The 23,938-nt window shown below is 51.0% G+C and overlaps 1 protein-coding gene across 1 annotated transcript in view; it reads right to left on the bottom strand.

Annotated features, from left to right (window-relative positions):
• COL6A3 (collagen type VI alpha 3 chain) overlaps nucleotides 1-23,643 on the bottom strand; it is a gene marked incomplete at both ends in the record, with an annotated part of 68,308 nt that extends 44,665 nt beyond the window's left edge. The window contains 8 exons of the mRNA XM_080689292.1: nucleotides 200-805; nucleotides 3,234-3,842; nucleotides 5,096-5,668; nucleotides 6,831-7,430; nucleotides 9,691-10,275; nucleotides 15,435-16,037; nucleotides 21,923-22,540; nucleotides 23,553-23,643. Of these exons, the coding sequence (XP_080545418.1) occupies nucleotides 200-805; nucleotides 3,234-3,842; nucleotides 5,096-5,668; nucleotides 6,831-7,430; nucleotides 9,691-10,275; nucleotides 15,435-16,037; nucleotides 21,923-22,540; nucleotides 23,553-23,643 (4,285 nt within the window). The remainder of the gene's footprint in view (nucleotides 1-199; nucleotides 806-3,233; nucleotides 3,843-5,095; nucleotides 5,669-6,830; nucleotides 7,431-9,690; nucleotides 10,276-15,434; nucleotides 16,038-21,922; nucleotides 22,541-23,552) is intronic.
• Nucleotides 23,644-23,938: the final 295 nt, after the last annotated feature.

Raw genomic sequence — 23,938 nt, 5'->3', positions numbered from 1 at the left:
GGGACCAAGGTGCCATTCCCCTCAGCCTTCCACAGAGTTAGCTGGCTCCAGCTCAAACCCCAAACACCCTTCCACACCCTCTTACTGAGATTCCCCTCCCGTGCCTCGTGGAGTAACAGCCCAGCCATCCTCCACTCCTGGGCACGCCTGATGGTCTCCTAACACAAGCAGCCTGGCCCCGGGGCCCCAGCATCCTTACTTGGGGGAGGGTAGGAGGTGCTGGACAGGATCTGCTGGATCTGCTCGGCAGTCAGGGTGGTGATGGGGGTGAGCAGCTTCTGTTCCAAGCTGGGCAGCTCCCTGAAGGTGTTCACGGAGAACACGTACTCGGGGCTCAGAGAGATCTTCACCAGCTCCTCCTGGTCCGCGTTCCTGGCTATGGTGAGCGGGGCCACGCCAAACTGCTTCAGCTCTGCGGCCGAGTCGTCCACCTCGTCGTCAGACTTCCCAGAGGAGATGAGGACCAGGAACTGGGGGACGCCCTCTTCTATGCGGCTCCCCAGCGGCCTCTTGAAGATGTTCCTAGACACGTACTCCAGGGCGCTGCCCACGTGGATCTGCCGCCCGCCCTTGGGGCGCAGCCGCCGCACCGCATTCTGCACCTCGTCCTTGCTGGAGTGGGCATTCAGCAGGAACTCCACCTTGGGGTCCTCGCTGAACTGGATGACCGCCACCCGGGTGGTGTCGAAGCCCACATCCAGGGACTCAACCAGCCTCTCGAGGAGGGTGCGGATGTACTGGAACTCAGGGCTTGCGTTTTGGGACCCATCGATGAGAAAGACCACATCCTTCTTGCTAACAGCACCTGTGAAGGGAACGTGAAGCCAGGCTTCACTTTCGTGAACGTGAGGGTGGGCTTCATCACCACATTCTTAGATTCGAGAGCCACCTCCCGCTTGTCGTAGAGTCACCGCCCAACAGGCAAGAGAGCTGTGTATCTACCACTGTGGATAAAAACTCACCCATAGAGCGGTTCCTGCACATCTCAGTGTCTACTCCCTAGAGGGAAGAGAAGGAGCCAGCAAAGGGTGAGAGGGAGTGCTCCGAGGGAGTCAGAAACCAGGAAAGCCGCATCTACACCAAGCGAGCACTGTGTTCAGGAAGGGGGTGGGGGGTCTCAGCTCTGACAGAGACAGAGCACAAGAGGAAAGTCAGCAGGGATTATCCAGATGGAGAGGCCTAGAAGAGCGCTTCCTGTAGGGGGGAGGGGAGCCACGGTTGGGGTGTGGTCAGAGGTCTGCACAGAGTATAGACAAGTCCTTTAAAAGGATCCAGGAGAGTCAGGTGCAGTGGCGCACACCTCGAATCCCAGTACTTGGGAAACTGAGCCAGAAGGAACTCAAGTTCAAGACCAGCTTAGGACTGGGGGTATCGAATGCAATGGTGCATGCCAGTAATCCCAGTATTTGGGAAGCTGAGACAGGAGAACTGCAGGTTCAAGGCCAGCCTCGACAATTTAGGGAGACTCTGTTTCAAAATAAAATTTTGAAAATCTGGCCGGAGGTGAAGTTTAGGAATAGAGCATCCCTGGGTTTAATATTCAGTACCACACATCAAAATGAAATTTAAAAATTAAAGAGGAAGCCAGGCGTGGTGGCACACGCTTGTAATCCCAGCATTTGGAAGGCTAAGAAAGGAGGATCGTGGTTCACGGACAGCCTCAGCTACTTAGTGAGGCCCTTTGCAACTCAGTGAGACCCTGTTTCAAAATAAAGAATAAATTTTAAAAAATAGAGCAGGGGGTGTAGCTCGGCAGTAGAATGCCCCTGGGTTCCATCCCCAGTACTAAAAAAAAAAAAAAAAAAAAAAAAAATTCTTTTTTAAAGGAGCTAGGTGTTGCTGGAGGGGGGAGCAGGGCATCGAGGGACCTTTTTGAGAAAAAGAAAAAGAAGTGTATGTTTCTCATGAGTCGGATGAGCGGGTTCAGTGGAGAACAGAGGAGGCAGAAGACAGGAGGAGAGTTGCAGATGGCTGCCGAGCAGGCCAGAGGAGAGGAGGCAGAGACGGGCCTCCAAGAACCAGGGTGAGGCTGAGACCTGGACAATGCACTGGGAGCCAGAGCACCTTCCAGAAGTTCTCTTTGATTAACTTGTGTCTTCTCAGGGTGCAGAGAGCCCAGGGAGGAGAAGCAGCAATGGAAGGAAGGGGAGGGTGGAAAGTGGCCAATGTGAAGAGCAAAGGAGCCAGTAGCCAAGGACCCAAACTTCCATCGAAACAGACACGGGGACAATACTTCAAAGTGCACCCTTAGCGGGGCTGGGCCTCGAGTCCCGGTGGAACAGCAACTTCTGTGTTCAGAAAGGTTGGGGATGCCTGTTCCCCTGCGGTGTCAGAGACACACAGCTCCCACAAACCAGAGAGAGGGGGGTAGCACTTTCACTCTCTCCCACTGTTTCTCACACTACTCTGATCACAGAACACTTTGGAACAGTCCACAGGAGCCCGGAGACAGGCCACTCTGTCCCACCCAGTCCTAGATACCATCGTGGAGGAGCTGGCCCTCTGGGGCTCCTTCACTACGCGCAGGGCGCATCCTGTGCCTGACTCTGACTTGCGTCTCTGGTCAGTATCCTCTCTGGGGCCACTCCCATCTGCCCTCTCTCCCTTCTCCACACCATACCACCACAGCACCCTCCCCCTCAGCGCTGTGACCGCCGTGCCGCTGTGCCCAGGGAGAGTAGGCTGGCAGGCATGCACTGTAGCGTCTCAGCCTCCTTCCTTCCTCTCGGCTCCCAGAGCGCCTGCCATTCTCAGGTCTGGAAAGGGGGAAACAGAATGCAGCGGGAACAGGGGAGCACATCCCAGCCCCCAGCAGATTCAAAGGCAACCTGTGCACTTTAGCACTGTAGATGCCAATATTTCAGGGACCCTGGCCTGGCCTGACATCAGGGTGCCGGTGGTCAGGTCCCCTTGGATGGCAGAGGGCTGCAGCTCAGGCTCCCAGGGCCACTCAGAAGGCATGCTGAGCAGGCATCGACCCTCAGGGGGTGCTCTCAGCAGATGAGTCAGAATCTAAACCAAGTGTGTGCCTTCCTCCTGGAGGCTTTAATCTGGCCAAAACCACAAATCTTAGCCCCTCCACCGAAGCCCCCCAAAGGGCACAGGGATCCTTATGTTTCAGATAACTAGATACAGCAGGGGTAGTAAGAACAAAAACACCATGTAACCCAAGATCTAAACAAGTAGCCCCAGGTGATTATGAGGAACAAGGACCCAAAGACTTGCTCCTTTACCTGGGCTTGTTGGGGGCAGAAAAATCGGCTTCAACCTGTTCAGCTCCTCCCGATTGAGCTGGGTCACCCTCTCAGAGATGACCTGCTGAACTGTCCCCAGCTCCCGGAAGTTGGGGATGGCCACGGCGAAGTCCGGGATGAAGGAAATGGTCTGCATCTCAGAGATGTCCGCATTGCCGATGCCGATGCCGATGGGCACCGCCCCGCCCTGCTTCAGGACCCCCGAGGGGCCCCTCACATCGTCACCAGACCTCTCAGCCGTGAGCACAAGCAGCAGCTGGGGGACACCATCCTCCATCCGGCTCCCCGCAGAGCGGGTCAGGATGTTCCTCAGGACAAAGTCCAGGGCGGCGCCAGTGTTGGGGATCGGCCCGCCCAGCAGGGTCAGCCTGCGGATGGCATTGATGACCGCCTCCTGGTCCATGTAGGAATTCAGGTAGAACTCTGGCCTGGTCCGGTCACTGTACTGCACCAGGGCCACGCGCACGCGATCGGGGCCCACGTCCAGGTTCTCCACCACCCGCTGGACAAAGTCTTTCAGCAAAGAGAAGCCGCTCCTGACGCCATCCGAGCCATCAATCAGAAATACCACATCCTTTTCACCTGAAACTGCGAGAAAGATACTTGATGCCTTGGGGAACATGCACCTTAGTGTGGCAGGTCTCTAGGGGGTCCAGCTCCAATCCCTGAGCTTGGGGAAAAGACCCATGACTAAGTGTAAGATTCGGAGCAGGATTATCCTGGATTACCCAGGTGGCCCTGTGCCGTCCATCTCAAAGTGTCTTATGAGAGTGAGTCAGCAAGGTCCCAGTTAGAAAGACTAAGGACGGGAGCAGAGGCCAGAGAGGGAAGATGAGCCCTGCCATCTTTGAGGACAGAGGACAGGGAATGCAGGCAGCCTCGGGAGCTGGAGAGGGTTCAGAGATGCAAAACTCCTAGGTCCTCCAGGGGACACAGGCCCGTGGTTACCTGGGCTTAGCCCGGCGAGGCTGGCTTTGTGTCCCAGCCACCGTACTCTCAAGTAATACATTCATTTTGTTGCAAGCCAATAAATGTGTTCTGATTTTTTCTTCAGCAGCAGGAAGCTAATTCACCAATTCACAGAGTCCTCTCAGGACTCGGCCACACGGGAACAGGGGTTAACTTACAAAGGTCTACTCCAGACCAGAGGTGGAGGGCAACCTGGGATGGCAGAGCCGCCTGCCCTCTGTGAGACACGGAGGCTCCCGTGTCCTCCCCGACACCTCCTGTGAACGGGCAGCCACGGTGCTCTAGGACCCCAGCTTTCAACCCCAGGAGTATAAGCAAAACCCGTCGCTCCTTGGCACATTTTTGTGGACCAATGAGAAGTGGTTAGGCGTGACATCCTGGTCATATAAGTTAGTAGCTGGAAATTTTAATGCAGCCTTTATAATGGGAACCTCTCTACCTCCTCCAAAGCTTTTAATTTTTAACAAATGTAGCTCAGGAATTCTAACAATAAAGAAACCATATAAAGGCATTAGGAGGACCTGAAGACAGCTATCCAGCAACCGTGTTATGCGGCTTCTATTATAGTTTAAAAAAATTGCAAAAAGAGGGGAGATTATTGATCTCTAAATCTTTATAATGCATCTTATTATAAAATATTCTAATGCTCTTAAAAATAACCACCTAAATTCTCCTGCTTTTCCCTAGAAAGCAGCTGGGAAATCAAAGCAAAGAGAGAAGACTCGTGTCTCCTACAGACACCACCTATTAACTTCCCACCTCCCTTGCAGGCCTCCAGGAGGACTCTGGTGGAGGGCCCTGGCCAGCGGCAGCCCCCCTCAACTCAGGCCCAAAGCCCAGGGCTGCAGAAGCAGCCACGGGGCTCCCCCTACCTGGCGCTGGCGCTCCATTTTGCACAGATTTCAGGAGATTCACGATCTGAGGCTGAAGATCTCCGATCTTGGGGAGTGACTCTGCAGTCAGAATGAAGGCCGGGGAAGGCACGATGAGCTCCAACTCGGCAGAGTCGGCGTTCTTGGCCTGGAAGATGAACGGCACTACGCCCCTCTGCTTCAGGTTACTCGCGGGCCCGTCCACAGCATCGGACGAGCGCCCGGCCACCAGCAGCACCAAGAATTGCAGCACCCCATCCTCAATGCGGCTGCCCGCAGACTTCACGAAGATGTGCCTGTACGCGTAATCCAGCGCGAAGCCCAGGTTGAGGGGCTTGCCCGTCTTGATCTTCATCTTCTTCACGAGATTCAAGATGTCTGGCTTATTTGGGTGCTCACTGAAGTGGGACTCCACCTTGACGTCATCGCTGTACTGAGCGACAGCGATCCGGGTGCCGTCCGGCTTCACGTCCAGCTCCTCGATTATCTTGTAGAGGAAGTCGCGGACAGTGGGGAACTGGCCCACAAGGTTGGCAGAGCCATCAAAGAGAAATAGAATGTCTCGCTTGCTCTCTGCAAAGCAAGCGATGGGGAGACAGTGAGGGAAGAGATCCTGGCAGGCAGCAAGTGGGCACAGCCCCGCACCACCAGCATGGATCCCTGGACCGGCAAGAAGGGAGAACCCACAGCCTGTCAGAAACCGTACTATTCCTAAGCAATGAGATTTGCAAAAGAATAGAACCAAGTTGACCTCCCTAGCCCTCAACAGAGCAAACCAGTGGGCAGCCACCCCACAGGACTCTGATCACCCAGTGGGATCACATTGCTATAAATAAAACTACGGGAAAGGTAGTCCTTGGTGGACTTCTGCTAAGAAATTGACCTCGGTCGTTAGTGACCGAGGCTAATATCAGTTTGCCACCCAAGGACACCTGAGTTGTCATGTATCTGCTCGAAGTGGATTGTCTTTTCAGTATCTTGAAGGTGATGGGCTAGTTAAGACCCCACAGAGTGTCGATTCTTGCCACGTGAGTCAGGACTGTCAGTGCTTTCTAATCTGCTGGATTGCAGAACACATGGATAGGAGTCCAGAGGAGGCCACACTGCATCATGTAAATATTATTTCCAGCTGAAATAGTGCTTAGAAGTATCTTAGCTAGGTTTCCAATGGTTTGATCTTGCCGCGCGTCTGTGTGACGTAGGCAAAGGGATAGAACAGATACAGCCATCTCACACCGCCGCCATCGGCATCTCATCTGGACCCCCTTTGGAAATCCTCTGCTGTTGCGTAAAGAAGCAGGTGTCATTTTTTTGGATACAGAAGAGTTGGAACATAAAAATATCATATAAAGAAAAGGATTTCCATTTTTAAGCAGTGCCGAGGCATGTCCAGGTACGGAAGGGTTTCTCTCTCCCTCCCGTTCCCCCCCTCTCTCCCACCTGGATTTCCCACTCTGAGATCTTCGTAGGCACTGGTGGAGTGACATGTTTCTGAGTAAAGGCTCAGATGACATGGACAAGACATAAACAGACTTCTTTAGGCTTTCACCAACAAACACCTAAAATCTAAACTTGCCAGTACACTGTCTTAAACCCCATTCAAGACGTTTCCACCAAAGTGAGCCAATCCTCTTCCTACCGCGGCTCACTAGGCCCCTGAGTTCTGATTGGCCACTTCTGGCCAGGGAGGCAGGAGGAGAAAGGAGGGAGGGGGCTGCGCCCCAGGGAGCTTTACCTGGCTGGGCGAGGGGCACTTCCTCCACACCTCCACTAACATACGTGGTTAGGGGCTGAATCAGCTGCTGAGGCAAAGCCGGCAGGGAGCTGAAATCGTCCATGAGATACACCAGGCTCGGGTTAAAAGCAATGTGCTCTAGCTCGGCCTTATCCGCCTGGCTGGCCCCCACACAGAAGGTCAGCACGCCCGCCCGCGCCAGGGCGTTGGCAGCTTGCAAATATGAGTCCTCAGCCTGCCCGGCCGTGAGCAGGAGCAGGAGCTGCGGCACGTGTTCACGGATCCTGCTGCCGCCAGCCTCGGTGAAGTGGTTGGCATGCACGTAGCTCAGGGCCGAGCCCGTGTTCAGGCCCGAGCCCCCCTGCAGCTGCAGCTGCCGCAGATGCGCCAGCAGCTCTGACTTGGTCTGGTATGTGTCTAGAGAGAACTCCGTTACGGGAGTGTCACTAAACTGCACTAAACCGACGCGAATATTGTCGCTTCCGACATCAAGGCTGTTAACTAGGTTCATGACAAAGTCACGCACATAAGGGAAATTGGTTTTTCCAACGTTGACCGATCCGTCCAAAAGGAAGATGATATCCCTTTTGTTTACGTGAACTGCAGTGAAGCACAGAAAACAAAGTGAGACGCGCAACACAAGCGTTCCCCATGTGTGCCCGCGACACGGCACGCATGGCAGCGAAGGACACAGGGCATCAGCGTGGCGAAGCGCCGGCTGGCAGGACACGGCAGCGACTGCACGCCGTCTCCTGGTGGAGGCTGGCGTTCGTGAGGCACACTCACAGCCAAGTGCACGCAGCCCCGTGGGCTCACAGACACACACGGCACCAGAGCGAGAGTGTTTGCCACCAACAACATTATCAGGATCCCTGGGTCGGGAGAAGCTGGACAACGGAGAAGCAGAAGGACCTCGCTGAGCCGTCCCTGGGTGCTGGATCACTGCATCCTTTGTGTGTGTGTGTGTGTGTGTGTGTGTGTGTGTGTGTGTTACCAGAGACTGAACCACCCAGGGGCACTTTACCTCTGAGCTACACCCCACCCCTATTTTATATTCTATTTTGAAACAGGATCTCGCTAAGTTGCAGAAGGCCTCACAGAGTCCCTGAAGCTGGCCACGAACCTGCAATCTTCCTGTCTCAGCCTCCCAAGTGAAAGGATTACAGGTGTGCGCCACCACGCATGGCTCGCACTCTTCATCTTTCAGAGCACAGTTATGGCTGGCTTACGTGAGTACTGCAGGGTCCTCCGGTCTCACCCACAGGCATGGCCGCGGAGCCCTCCGTCGGCAGCTCAGGAGAGCCAGCCGTGTTAGCCTAAGAGCAGGAGCTTCTTAAAACTAAAAACAACCAAAAGAAGGTCCTTGTATCTGCAAGTCTCCTGTGGACTCTCATCTGCCATCCCCTATGGCACCCCTCTCTTGCTGGGGAGTCACGGACACTGCACAGTAATCCAACCAGGCACCCAGGGTGGTCCCTCCCAGATGTGACGGAATCGTGGGCAACCAGCAAAATGCAGGGAGGTGATCTGCTGTACTTGGCCGAGGTTATACCTACACATAAACATAAAAGGTATCAGCCTCAGATGAGACCCACCGTCTCTGTGAGTTCCATGTCTCTGGATTCAACCAAACTTGGATCAAAATTATTTGAGAGAAACTGAGTTTGTACTAACCATGTACAGGGTTTTGTCTTGCCATTACTCCCTGAATAATATGGCAGACCAGCATTTTACTAGCATTTACATTGTACTAGATACTATAAGTAATGTCAAGATGGTGTAACGTGTACAAGAGGATTATGTGGGTTACACACAAACACTACGCCGTTTTACATGAAGGACTTGAATATCCTGGGTAACAAGTCCTCATGGGGACTAAGGAACAACTGTTTTCTTCCTCAGTCCATTTAACATGCACCTTAAAAAAAAAAAAAACAGAAACACACCAAGTGCTAGATGCATGTATGTCTCTCTCACTTTAAACCTCACTATGACATATAATTACAATACAATAATAAAAGTATTTTAAAATATATTACCCAGTTCTCCCTGATGCCTCACAATAATTTAAACTAACTGATCCTATGTGCTAACCAGCTGAACTTGGGCTATAAAAGAATTAGTTGAAGTTTTAGGAAAATAAGATTTCAGGGCTCCTAAAATCAGAGTGTGAGGAGGGAGCCGGCATCCACGCAGCACAGTCCTGCACCATGCAGTCCTCGGGTGGACAGTCTGTGAGGCGAAAAGACCTGCCTCCAAAATTGTCATCTTCTCTCTGTTCATATATCAATAGCTAAGCTCAGAGGCCCTCTTAATGTCTTCAGAAATAACTTCACCAACAACCACATCAAATGAGGGCTTTCAAAAGCCCGAGGTTTGGTCTGCACACCCACCCGTTCCATGCCCTTCCCATTGCAGGACACCCTGGGAAGAGAGAGGAGAGAGGGTCAAAGCCCAGGCTGCCGCCTCCTGTGCGGCTCAGGCCAGCTGTTCACTAGCACAATCAGCGTGGCAAGGAGGGAGCCGGGTCCACCTCAGAGGCGAGAGAAGGCCAACCAGGTCACCAAGAGCAGCCGAGGACACTGCCCCGACCAGGATAAGAGCTGAGGCATGACCTCCTCGACCAGAAGACACACCTGGCCTGTGGTCCTGTAGTGCAGGTCACACAGCTTTAGTGTCCGACATTTTACATCCTCAGCCGAGGGGGAAAGGGAGTCGAAGGGAGTCTCCACTGTGGCTATTATTTTCACTATTAAATAATTATCCCTCAGCTAAACACCAGCACAGCACCATTCTGTCTTGCTCTCAGAGTTTCTGCCCATAAGCTCCCCTGCTCCATGTGGAGCTGTGGCCACCATACCTTCAGTGGTTCCAGAGAGGGTCCTGAGAGGCGACATCAGGTTGCCCAAGATGCCCTGCAGATGCTGGGCACGGAACTCAGTGGGCACGAACACCAGGGAGGAATCAAAGGCGATGTCTTCCAGCTCAGCCTGGTCGGCCACCCTGTTCCCAATGGCGAAGGCCATGATCTTGCTTCTCTTCAGCTCCTGGGCCGGCTGGCTGATGTCGTCCTGTGACTTGCCGCCTGTGATCACCACCAAAATCCTGGGAACCCCCTCGGCGGCCCGGTGGCCGGCCGAGCTGGTGAACAGGTTGTTGCGAACAAACTCCAGGGCGGAGCCCGTGTTCAGGCCCGAGCCCTCCAGGGGCCTCATTCTCCGCACGGCCGTTATGGCTTCTTTTTTACCAGGATAGCTATTGAGATAAAACTCGGGCCTCACGGTGTCTGCATACTGAGCCACTGCCACTTGGATGAGGTCCTGGCCGATCTCCAGCCTCTGGATGACCTTGGCAACGAAGTCTCTGATGGCGTTGAAGTTGGCCAGCCCCAGCTTCGATGACCCGTCCAGCAGGAAGACGATGTCCCTTTTGTTGACCTCGATGACTGTAGGCGGGAACACGGAGAGGTAAGTGGAATGACCTTCCCAGTCACATCCAGCAACCACCCACAAAGCCAACTCCACGTCACGGACGGCCCCTGGGCTCTGGCCAGCATGACATCAGGGGCACCCTGGGAGGAATTCTGGACAGCGAGTAAGTGCCCCATGGCCCCAAATGTGTCAAGAGTGGCATCTGCCGACTCTTGATACATTTTACAAAACAGAGGTACAAAGACAAACTGAGCTAAGCGGCCACCCGGTGGCCATGCTGGCAGGAGAAAGGCGGTAAGTCCTTGGCCACCAATTCCTAACTTGGTCAGAACGCAGCCAGATTTTGAATAACTAAAGAAACAAGTCTCACCCTCGAGGGCCCTTTGCAGCACAATCCTGACATCAAAACCACGCACAGCCGAGTACAAAAGCTGCATGGGAACAAACACCCCCATTGTCCTGTTTGTTTCAAGGCTTCCTTTCTCCGGACCCCCCCCCCACCAAAAAAAAAGACTTAGCATCATAAAACTTAAAAGGGGAAATTCACAGCAAAGCCATCAGGTGCCACAGAAGTCTTCACTTTAAGGAACCTGGGTTGCAGAGATCCTAACAGACGAAGGCTGGGAGGATGTAAAGATACCACAAAGCAAAGCTGCCTCAAGGAGGCCGCTGCCTGCAGCTTTGGCCTGGCTGCTGCCTCAGAACACACACAGCCTGCTCAGGGATGGGAACGACAGCACACTAGACCTCACTGCCCCACCAGGTGCTGCCGGGGCAGGAGGGCACAGCTGCTGGCCCGAGAGGGAGCTGTGCCCGGCCTCGGCCGCCCCACACGTCAGCCAGCGAGTATGGCAGCTTGATCTGGCAACACCCAGCAGAGGAAAAGGTGTGGGGCGAAGCTCAGGGGTGGGGGCTCAAAGCAATGGCTTGAGGAGCAGCACGCCCCAGTGACCCAGAAGGGCTCTGCCTTCCAAGACAGGGTGCCTTGGCACGCCCTAATACGCTGGTAAAGTTCTCCTTTATCTACTGGGACAGCCGTGCATGTGGAAGGTCATTTAACCTTTTCTCACTGTTCTGTGGTGATGGTTCTGGCTATGAGCAGCCAGGCCCTGCCTTCTTCCTCCATTCAGCTTAGAACCTCCACGTGCGCTCTCTCTCTCTCTCTCTCTCTCTCTCTCTCTCTCTCTCTCTCATCTTTTTTTCTCTCTCTCTCTCCCTCTCCCCTCCTCCTCTTCCTCTTCCCCCTCCTCCTCCTCCTCCTCCTTCTTCTTCTTTTCTCTCTTTCTCTCTCTCTCTCTCTCTCTCTCTCTCTCTCTCTCTCTCTCTCCTCTCTCTCTCCCTCTTCTCCCCCCCTCTCTCTCGTATACAGACAAATTTAGCTTAGCAGCCACCCAGTGAGCATGGTGGCAGGAGAAAGGCAGTCTGTCCTTCCTGCTACCAATTTCTAGAATTTAAATAACTAAAGACTCCCAGGCGCTCAGGGGGCCCTTTGATTTGGGTTTACAATATCTTCGCAGATAATCCTGAATGTGTAGGTGTGTAGTGGACGTATCATCTCATTCACACGTATGTGCATACACACACGCTTATGTACACATGCGTATTCCACAGAGTCATCACCTGTGGCTTTTTTGCATGTAGCACATGCAGCAGCTAAATCCTTATGCAGTGGTCCCCTACCACCGTGCCACTACGCATGGCACCATGGGGCCATGGGGTGCTTACCGCTGTCCAGATCTGGCAGACACGGAGCCCAGCTGGGCATGGAATGGGCTCTGTGAATTCTAAACACACCCGAGGCCCTCAGGGGTTCTGTGCCAGAAGTCCCCTTCCGTTAGTAAGAGGCCTTTGCCCCGTGGAGCCTTTGCCCCCATGACTGGCACCAGCACATGCCCAGGATGTCTGTTCCCAGCAGCCCTGGACAGCCCGGGGTTCCAGGGGACCCCACTGTCCCCCACGACTGTCTCCAAACTCGTCCTCTAGAGCACCCGGCCTTCCACCCTTCCCTGGGCCGTCTTCCTGCCAATCCCCCTCACCATCCTCTGTGACTCGGGAACCCAGTCACCTGAACACCCTAGCAGGCCCAAGAAAGTGTGTCTTCTTGTCCACTCCACACCTGCTTCTGGGGCCATACCTGCCCTGCAGGCACCATAGACCCCAGCCCCGTGACATCGCACACACCCTGGCCAGCCTCCTCCCTTCCAGCCCAGCCATGTGCCCCCTTCTGCCCACTGACCTCCAAATCTAGGACCATCGAGCCCTCCCAGTTCACGCCCTTACCCATGCCCCTCACCATGGCCTCTCTGACTCCCATGGCCTGGCTCCCTCCATCCCCAGGACCCCATCAGATCCTCCTGACAAAGCCTCCATCCTGGTCCTCTCTCGTCTCCGGGCATTACCCAACAAATGGATGTTCCTGGGAAGCCCATGGAAACCGGCGCCAGCCTGCCACCCTGGGTACCAAAAGGACCTGCTCAGGACTGTACGCTCTGCTCCGCCCTCTGCCACAGCCACGCCAGGATCTCCTTTCATCCAACACTGAGAAGAGAAGCCAAAGGAGCCCCCTGCTGCTCCGACCAAACCACAGCCTTTTGTGCCTGCCTTTCCTCTCTGCAGCACTGTGGCCCCACACCGCACTGCATCGCTCCAGGCGCACCAGTGACCTGTGGACCACCCAGCGCATGGTCCTGGCCTCCGTCCTACTGGGTCGTCACCAACTTCCCCTCCCTAGGCCGCAAACACTTTTCCTAACGTCTGTCACCTGGGTCTCCCACCTGGCTCACTGCGCCTCCCCAGGCCTCCTCCTGGGGACATCTCTTGTCACCCAGACCCTCCAGCTGGCCCCGAGGCCTCCTGCCCTCTTGGCCGCACTCCTCCAGGACACTTTTTCCTGCCCACTTCTCCGCCAGGTGCCTTCTCCGGCCTCCCTCAGATTTAACACCTGCAGTAAAGCCGCTGGCTGCCACCCCGGCCTGCTGTCTCTCCAGCCTCGCTCTTATCAAGTGAGCCTGGACTCCAGGCTCTGTGCTCATGCACCCCAGGCTGCTACTTCCTGAGGGCCTGGGAGGCGCTCTTTGGCCCTGCAGAGCCGCCTGCCTGCTGCCACCTCTGCTTGCAGCAGTCTTCTCTCTCCTCTTGGGCCGGTCTCCTTTCCATCCGGGGTTTCTTGGGCCCTCTACGTTCTCTTCCCCTGTTCTAGCCATCACAGCCCCCATTGAGTGCCCTCCTCTACTTTATCACACCCGGGGACAGTTTTGTTTGGTCATTGGTTTACACTTCTGTTATTCATCTCCCTGTTATACAGAAACAGAGCAACAGACACCTCGGTCCCCTTCACCCACTCTGTGTCTCCAGGACTTGGGATAAATGACACATACCAGGCGATCACGAATACTTATTGCATATTTACAAGGTGATCATTAGGTTAAAGATGATGTTTGTAAATGAAGAGTTAAAACTATGGGTAGCTAGAGGGGAGTCCACCATAGGGACAATTGAATAAAAATGTTATTAAGAAAGAAATTGAACCTTCTCCTGAAACAATTTCTTTGCCATAAATTCAAGAAATCAGATCTTAGAGTTTGTGTGACCTGTCCATGGTGAGAGTTGGTCGACAGCAGACCCAGGACCAGAAGCCAGGTCTACAACGAGAGCCAGGTGGCACCAGGACTCTGTTCTGATGCTCCCTGAGTAGAGGGGCTGGTCCTGAGCGTTCTGCCTACAATTGTCATTCCAATGAAAGCCCTGTCTTAATGTCATCTGGGGGCAATTTGCTCTAACTCAATTTGAATTTTACAATGATGGGTCAGGAATTATAGTGCTCTCATCTGTACATGCAGGCAGTAATTACCACTGCTGATGCTACTAAGCAGGTGCTACTAAGCAGAGGCCACGTCCATCACAGGGTCAATAAAATTTTGAATCTAGACTTTAAAATGTTCCACTCTAATTCCATACAATGGTGTGCTCCCCCAAAAAAGGTTTAGTATTAAATTATTGTCACTCCTTTTCCAGTGAAAACCTTCCTCAAGCGCAGTGATACAAGGGGCAAAGCAATTTTTTCTTACAATGGTATCTTGTAGACCTAGACATGTTGCTGTTCTTATAAAACTAGCCAATAAGAGCTGTGCAGAGGAGCGCCTCTGCATGGGGCGATCTACACCGTGGGTTGTGGGGGATGTTCGGAGTCTTGCAATGGCCTCGTTAATTTGCCGGTGTCCACTCCACCTGCAGTTTGTGGAGGCGCTGGAAGGACGAGAAGATCCAGACCTCAGTCCCAACACTGACTGTGCGAGCATGCTCCAGTGTGCGTAGGCAGCACTGGGAAGTAAGTGGGTGCTTCTGCAAATTTCTGGGGGCCACTGTGTCCCTAGTCCATTGAATGGCATTTGCTTTGCCTGGCCAGCTCGTGAAATTGATGCAGTCTGAAAAGAGATTGATGTCTCGGTCCATCCGGTGGGGACCTGAGCATCCCTGATGCCCCAGCATCTCCCATGTCTGTTAATGTGTGTTTCCTATGTGACTTGGCTGGTTATTATGTGTTTTTAAATGACTCTTTTCCAGATGGCTCTTTGGCCCAACGCCTTCCCCTTTTGATCGTATATCATAACCTTGCCAAACAAAAATTCAACTCCAAAACTTGATAAGCACAGGGGAAAACGTTCCATGTTTCATAAATGCTCCAAACAGTAAACACTCTGCACCCCCACCTTCAGAAGTGGCTCTCACGGACCCTGTGCAGGGGGACTTTGAGCAGACACCAAACTGCTTTGCCGCTTTTGGAAAGAGACGGCTAGCTACGCACACACTTCGAGGTCGTCTCGTTGCCCTGGAGTAGCTTTCTCAGAGCCCATGAGCCCTCCGATCCCTTTTTAGGCTGACTGGACTGTGTCCAGACAACACAGTGCCGTTTAGTAGTTGTCAAAGCAGCAGGCTCATCGAGTCGGCCGGAGAAACACACTTCTCCATGACTACTCCTCCAGCAGTGCGCTCACCCACCAACCTTTAGTTTTCCCAAACACTGCACATCCAGGAGCTGGCGCATCTCGGAAGGACTGGGCTGTGGTACTTACGGGTTCTCCGGAGGCAAATCCCTCTGGCGCTATCTTATTTCTCTCAAAACCAACACACGGCCCGCCCCGCCCCACTCGGAGGGCAAGAAGAGCATACGTACCTTGTGTGACAATGGTTGGCGGTTGCAAGACAATGTGCCTTTGGGCCACACCAACAATGTAGGGCAGTAATTGCTCTTGGAGGTCCCCAAAGCTACGGAATTCCGGGACAGTAAACACCAGGTTGTCGTCCGTAGCTATGTGCTGAAGCTCAGCCCTGGAGGCACCTCGGGCTCCAAGGCCGAATGAGAACACGCTAGCCTGCTTCAGCGCCACCACCCCATCTCGGATCTCATCACTAGAGGGCCCAGCGCTTATGAGGACTAGCACCTGAGGGACCTTTTCCTCCACTCGGCTGCCCCCCGCCCTGGTGAAGTGGTTCTCCACCACGAAGTCAAGGGCTTGGCCGATGTTGGCCAGCTCCCCCCCGGCGAACGCCAGGTCCTTCACTGCATCCAGAACCTGGGCCTTGGAGGAGTAGGTGTCCAAGGAGAACATAGTTCTGGGCTCATCGCTATACTGGACCACCCCTACTCGTATCTGCTGAGTTCCAATCGAGAGTCTCTCAAGGAGATTTACAAGGAAGTCCCGAATGACTGCGAAATGGACACTTCCGGTGTTGTTTGATCCATCAATAAGGAAAATAATGTCAGCAGAGTCTTGTGCTTTAAAAGAAAGAAATGCAAAAAATGTGAAAGCATTAGGACAAGTGACACATGCATCATTCGGTGTTCTGACATGTTTCTTTGGAAACCAATAAGAAACACGAAATATGGACAAACAAAACACATGTTGATTAAGGAACGTGAAATTCTCCTTTCATTCTGCATTCTGAGTGGATAAGAGGCAACGTCTTAGTAGTCACAGTGGGGGTCGGCCATGTCTATCAGATTTTCCTCTGTGCACGTTTGTACCTAAGTGTTAAAACATCATAGTCACTTTTCTGAACGGAAATCTACAGGGCTAGATATTCTGGAAAGTAACTACGACATTTGGAGGGACATGTAGTTGCTTGGGTTATGCATCGCCATGCCCACAAGAGAAAATGAATCATGAACAAAAGCCACAGCTGATTTCTCATTTGGGGCCACTTCTCCCGCCTCCTTGTGTGATGCTAAGAGTCCGTACGCACAGCTGCAACTCTGCATACAGAGTCCCAGGTCACAATCTGGTGACTTGTATCCCCAGGACAACAACTCTTCTCTCTGCTTTTCCTTAAAGACCAACACGGTAGAGTGCATGCACTTTGCGAATCAGAACTCAAACCACATATTACGTTTTCATTTAAAAAATACTCTGATGAGCTGGGCTTGGCTTTGTGGCATGCTATTCAGTCGCCCAGACCTCCGGTGTAGGTTCGGAATGGGTAGACGTTTGGGTCATTAGTTCCTACCATTGCCTCTGTATTCAGTCATGTAATGCAGAACAGGGTTAAGCAGAGTGATATGAAACCAGTCATGACATAATTATCCACCTTATTTTTATGACATCCTAAACTTATTACCTAGCAGGACATGAGCACCTACTAAACCCTTAATCAGAATGAAGTGTGAACTTATTTGAAGGATGGAAAAAAAATGGCTGACCAAAACCTCTTTCTCTCCCCATCATGGTGAGCAAGAATCTTTTACTCTGATTTTGGGAATAAGAGTTACACTAAAATGCCGGGCAAAGACTAGCAATCAACAAGTCCAGACAGGGCAGAATCTCTAAAAGGCTCCTTTAGAACATTTAAATCAGACTGAGTTAAACTAGCGGGAAAGCAAAACAATTAAAATTATTGATTATTAATTATTAAAATTAAAAATTATTCCAGTAAATGTTTTTAATAACTTAAGTGTGTTTTATGAACAAGAAGGGATTTTATGTGACCATATATATTTACATTCTGGGTTTATGTGATTTATGTGAGCATATATACTTATAATCCGGTTCAAGAAAACTATATTTTGGGCATAATTATAATATTGTATGTAAGACCATTCATTCTAAACATCCTAATGAAAGTAAACATTCTCTATTTAAAAATAATTTGTCTTTGAGCTTGAAAAATTGGCTTTTTCTCACTGAGAAAAAAGATACAAATCTTCATAAATTGAAACATTTTGCAATGCATGGAGGCACACACACACCTGTAATCCTAGTTTTTGAAAGGCTGAGATAGGAAAATTTCAGGTTGATGACAGCTTAGCCAGACCCTCAACAGCTTAGTGAGATCCTGTTTCAAAAGTTTTTTTGTTTTGTTTTGTTTTTGTTTTTTGTGGTACTAGGGTTCCTGGAAGCCCTTCTACCTGCAGGCTACACTCCCAGACCTATTTTATACTTTTTTTATTTTTGGAAACAGGGTCTCTTAAGCCAGCACGGCTGGCTTCAAACCTGCGCCATCCTGTTGTCTCTGCCTCCCAAGCGTGGAGATTACAAGCGTGCGCCACCACGCCTGGCTCAAAAGTTGTTTAAAAAATAAAATAAAATAAAATAGGGCTAGAGGTCTAGCTCTGAGATTCAATCCCTAGTACCCCAAAGTAATAATAATAATAATAATAATAATAATAATAATGTTTTAAAATAATTCTGCTCTGGAGAAAAAGCACTCTCGGCTCTGGCCATGGAGTAAGCCTAAGGGGTGGGGGCTTCCATTGGAGTTGCTCTTTCCTCCCTAAATACACAAAAGGGCCAAACAACTGATCTTCATAAATTAATTCTTTGCCTAGGGGAATGTAATAACTTGGGAATGTTGCTATCGCAAGACTTTTTGTAAGCTACAATGACAAGGATCATTGTTTGGCTATAGTAATTACGATCTTGTGTTTTCTATAATTATGGCACTATACTGTCAAGAAAGACTGGACCTTTGCTTAGAATGCCAAAACACTGACCACTCTTCAGCCAAAACAGAAGCTTCCTTAAGGATCTGGGGAGGGAGCAGCGCCTAAGAGTCCGACCTGCGTCACAGGCCACAGAGAGGGCTGGCATCGGGCAAAGGCCTCGCAAGACACATCACCAAAACCTCCTCATGCCAAGGCCTAAATCGTGATTCCAAGGGACACAGAGGGTGCTTACTCAGGACATCGGAACATGTAGGAGGCAATGAGCCATGGTTGATGTGGCCAACTAAAGAAAAGGTACCTGAGTCACAGGAATGGCACGACTCCTGCACGTATCGCTTAGTTTTGGCTGCAATTTACATTTGTGCCAATGAAGTCGATGAAGGCTGAGGGACAGTCTGAGAATATTCCTCTTCTAAGAGGCTGAATAGCTACAGCAGCAAGTCATAAAAATGGTGGATAATTTGTCATCACCAAGTAAAATACATCATCCTCTTACACACACAGTGATGGACACACAGAGCATGCTTTGTTACCCAGGAGAGCCAGAGCCCCAAACGGTCCCAGGAGCCGCGGGGGCCTGCGCATGGCCAGGCACGCCCACGACCAAGACCAGTGCCAAGAGAAGCCAGAGCTATCTAAAACTGAAAGACTTTGGGGGTGTCTGGGTTTGTGCTCTTAGGGCTCACAGGCTACACCCTCTGTGGCACTGTCTGCGGAAAGTTTTCACAACACCCAAGGAAAAACCACAGGCTCCTTCGGCAGCACTGGAAAAGCTATTTTGGGGTGAGCATGTGCTTCTGTTTTTAAGGCGGGAGAAAAATCACATTCTTATTTCCTATGCAAAACTCAAAATTGTAGGTATATGTCGCAAGTTTTTGAGATCTTGTTTTGCAGAGTAAAGAAAGTTTATGCTAAACTCCTTGCTGTCTTTAGCTTTCCTTTTACAATAAAGGTTTCATGATTTAGTTATATCCTTTTTTTTAAAAAAAAAAAGGTGAAAAGGGGAATTTTTAAAACAACCATTAGAGACTGATGACTCGAGTAAGGTTCATTTAGAACAGTGACAATCTTTCACATTTTACCTATAAAATGTTCTTATTTTATGATCCAGAACACTCTCCAGGGTCAAGTGGCCCAGGAGAGGCAAAATCCCTGACTCTCTAACAGTCTCCTAGGCCCCTCCCACGTGCCCTTTCCAAGAGCCGTACGAAGAGGCTTAGATTTGGGGTTTATTTCTCTGTGTCTTACTCTGTTTTTGCTGCAGCACATGCAGTGGGTCATGGTGCCAGAGGAGTTGCAGAGTACAGTTAAGTAGAAAAGACAACATAAACGCATTAATATTCTGACCTGGTGCTGCTAGTGACTTAGACACTAGAAGGCAGAGATGCTTTCTCGGCATAAAAACAAAGGTTTTTTTTGTTGTTGTTGTTTTTTATCATCTGTGTGAACATGCGCTGTGTTGACAGACTCCTGTCTCATTCGCATGAAAATTTTCATTCTCAATTTTGTTATTTTATATAATGGCTACATGTAAAGGCAAACTCGCCTGTTTTTTGTCTCATGAGTTGCCAAGACATAAAAGAACACCCCTCTAAGCATCCCTTCTCTGATGTGACAGGTGTATTGCTATCCCTATAGGCCTCAAAGCGACAGATCATTGAGACAGAGACTACTGGACTGTCAGAGTAGGTCACTGTAGGTATCCCTTGTCATTTCCTCAAAACCTGGAGTGTCCATCTGGGGTGACCTTGAGGACACCCACTCTCTTTTCCTGTGACCTGACAGGACAATACTGATATCATCATGCCAAAGGGAGGCACGTCATTTGGAATAGAACACTGCCCAGTGTTAGACAACACAGATCATCTCTCATCCCTTTCTCTGAGAAATGGGCCCACTGGGAGGGCAGCGGCTCCCACCCCGTGCATGTGGACAATGCTGAGCGCCAGCCTCCCGGCCGCCGGCGTGCTCATCCCCAGGGGCCTCTGTCTACTGCGCCTCTGCGCAGCCGGGCTGTGCTGTGAGCATGACCCGGAGCCCGCCCTGCTGACACACTTGGCTCCCTGCTCCTCCTGGCCTCCCATCCTCCACCCCTCAGAGGCCTCCAGCCTCTCCCAGCTCTTGCATGCTTCCCCGCCCAGCCAAGGGCTCCTTGGCAGGCTCTTGCAGGAACTTAGCTACCACCCTGCATTTCCACCCCCCAAAAGAGTATTATTTCCTCTCGGTCATGTCCTCTTTGCAAACTCCAAATCTGGTAACGCCTTTGGTTTTAAGAGTGTCTGCAGAAAGTCAAAGATGCATGGCAGTGGGATCCATTCTAATAGGGTCCATGCTAAGGGGGTCTATGCTAATATATGCTAATGGACCTACGCTACTGAGGTCCGTGCTGAGAGCACCATGGTCTGTCAACCTCTAAAAGCGACTGGACTTCTCACTACAATTTAGCAGCTGCTGCCTGAGCATCGTAGGGCCTCATTAGACCCCACAGCAGCTGTTCTGAGTTAACTCTGACTCCTCCAAACTCTGAAACCTGACTGCTGCCCTTGCTGCCATCTCCTATAAGGAGGTGCTTGATACTAAGCCCATGGAGCTCCCTGTCCACCTCAAATTCTAGGCCACGCCCTCGTTCTCTCCCCTTCTCTCCATCTCAGGGCTCACACCTCGCCTCCTTAGTCCTCTGAAGCTCCCTGCCTGTTTTACCAGAATCCTTAGCTCTCAGATGCCAAATGGCTACCTAGGCAAATGTGCTAACACACTGCCTGGTGTCCCATCACCAACAGGGAAGCCTCGCCCTGGGCACTCATCAGGACTGTTGCCGTACGGAACATTTTTATTGATTGATTGGATGGATGGATGGATGGATGGACTGATTGATTTATTGATTGATTGATTTGGGGGGGGGGAGATTCCTTTCCCACCAGTTCACTTAATACTGGAAGGTGAGCTGTAGGCAGGCTTGACTGGTTGAATAATTTGTGACCGATTAGCTCCGCCCATGTCACGGTGCAATAACTCATCAGTGTAAGATTCACACATCATCAGCACAGCCAGGCCGCCTGAGGAGAAGCCAGAGGCTCGAGCCTGGTTATGGCATGGAGGACACAGCGTCAGTCCGGTCTCAGGGCCAACACAGGGTTCCTTCACCAGCTGCCGGCCAACCTCCCTGCTAGGTATCACTTTCTAGGTATCAACCTCCCTGCTAGGTATCACTTTCTTCCAAGGACATCACATCTAAGGTGTCTTAAAACTTGGATTCTATCAATTCTCTGAAATAACTTCCATAGAGCAGAAAAGAGTACTCTCTGCTACCCGCTGGACCCCAAGGTAGACTCCCTCCTGGCTCATGGACCTCCCAACTTGGGGCTTTCACTGAAAGAAACAAGCCCCCGTCCCAATCGCAGACAGGAGGCCCAGCCAGGTGAGACTTTCTTTTCTCAGGAAAGTAGAACACCTCTTCTGGGATCACAGCAGAATGTGAATTCTGGTCAAAATATTAGCTGTCTCAAAAAGCAAAGGCCTAGTCTGGGATGTAGGTGTTTGAGAAGGAGACAGCAGAAGGATGCTCAAACCTTTGTTTTTAAACCTGGGAACACTCATCTCTTCCCCACCCCCCACCCCCACCATCTCTTGGCCTCGGCTTTGCTTTAAGACCAGCGGTTGCCAAGCTCAACTACAAAGAATAGCTAGCGGGGCGGGGAGCAGCTCGGCAGCATTGCTGTTACCTGTGATGTCTTTTAGGGTTCCCGTGTCCCCAGCCCTTTCTGGACTCACAGATGAATGCACACAGGAAACTAAGTTTCCTACTATGTCATGAAGTGAGGTCAAGTTTTCTAGGTTGAAAACATGCATTTTGAGTGGTTCGCTGGCTATTTCTTTTAGGGTTCCTTCGTCTGCCTCCTCAACTCCGATTGCAAACACGTTAACGTCAGCAGACTTAAGCTCTGCTGAGGGCAGAGTGAAGCCGTCCTCCGAGCGTCCATCGGTCAACACTACAATGACCTGGGGGACTCCGTCACTGGCCCGGCTCCCGGCAGCCTTAGTGAGGTGACTGTGAATTACGTATTCTAATCCTTTTCCAGTCTGATTGCTTCCCCCAATATAAGACATGTTGGAAATATGGGAAAGGACTTCCTGTTTAGTATGATATGTATTTAACTGGAACTCGGTATGAGGGCTTCCGTTGAACTGGACCAGAGCGAAATGGAAATCATTCTCTCCCACAGCTAAAGACTCTATCACATCATACAGAAACTCTCGAACAAGTTGGAAATGTTCTTTGTCAATGCTCCAAGAAGAATCCACTAGAAATATTATATCGGCAGCGGCACCATTTTTGACATCTTTAAAAAAAGACATTGGTTTAGATTTTTCTACTGTTCAAGCATTACTTCCTATCAGTAAAACTTCCTGAATGAATTCACTTAATACTATTCTATTTATTACTAAATAATTCACACCTGGCTTTCATTTGATAGATTTGCAGTGTGGACAGACAGGCAGACTTACCGAGGAGTGGGACCCCAGGCACCTGGACTCACGGCCACGGTGCCCAGCCACAGTCGTCCTGTACTGAGTGACCACCACTCAAGCCAGTACATGCTCCAGAATGGGAGGAAGGTTCCTGGTGTCTCTGAACTCAAGGGCGATTCTTTGTGGCAGTTTGACCCCCGAGACCCTCTTGACCAGATCAGAGGGATCCCAGGTTTGCTCTCTGACACTGCTTACCTCAGGCCGACCTGAGCCCTCCCCTTCCGCTGAGCTGGCCCGAGCCTGCCCCAAGAGAGCAACCTGGCCCGGCAGCGGGAGGATCCTGTCATCGGCCCCGCGCCCTGGGCAAAGGAGACAGACAAGGCACTTCCTCCCAGTATGCAATGCATGAAGCTTTTCTCACTTTCTAAAACTCCGAAAGTAAATTCTTAATAGGGTTACTAGAATCTATTTTTAAAATAGTTTTAGGAAGCAGAATTTTTAAAGGTCCCATGATTCCAGAGTTTTAAAAGGTACTCCTATGTATTCTCCAGAGTTAGGAGAGTGGGTGGTCTTGTGTTTTTCAGTGAAAACTGATGGCGGGGATGTGGACAAGCTCTTCAAAAGCTGAAACTCCTAAGAGGAAAATTACCTGCTCATACCCAATGCAGAAGCAAGCCCCTTTCAAACCAATTCCAAGGTACGAAACGCACGCTTTAGTAAAAACAAGCCATCTCTCACTGGATGAACACTGCCAGATAACTCTATAGCTGAGCTCCCTCCTAAAAACATGCCTAACTTCTGTATGAAGCTCCTGATGTCTAAGACCTAATATCAAAGCACACTATCCCCATTTCTAAAAGCAAGGATGTTGCTGGGCCTTACCTGCTTGTTGCTGTTGGGCATTAGTCATGGAAAAGCCTGAGAGAAAGAGGCAAAAGACGGCCACAAGGGGCAAATGCCGATGTCTCCTCATTTTCAATTTGTCTGAGCACCAAGTATGAACCTGAAAAACAGAGCAAAACAGAGTGAGCAGATGTTGACTCTCACGCTGCCGAATTCTTCAAAACCCAATGCTTTCCGTGACTCTTAGACATCCGAGGGGACCTGCATCTGGCTCATTCTTTGAATCAGCAGCACAAACAACCTGATAAACTAGATGGCAGAACAGATGGATAGACACAGGCAAAAACAGATACACAGCCACGCACCGTATACTGATACTTGGTAAACAAGGACCCCATACACAATGTGGTGCCATAAGGTGAGAT

The sequence above is a fragment of the Muscardinus avellanarius genome (genome assembly GCF_963383645.1).
Source record: "Muscardinus avellanarius genome assembly, chromosome: 2".
In the NCBI taxonomy this organism is placed as follows: Eukaryota; Metazoa; Chordata; class Mammalia; order Rodentia; family Gliridae; genus Muscardinus; species Muscardinus avellanarius.
Note: the sequence above shows the minus strand (reverse complement) of the source record. Positions and strands in the feature narration are given on the sequence as shown.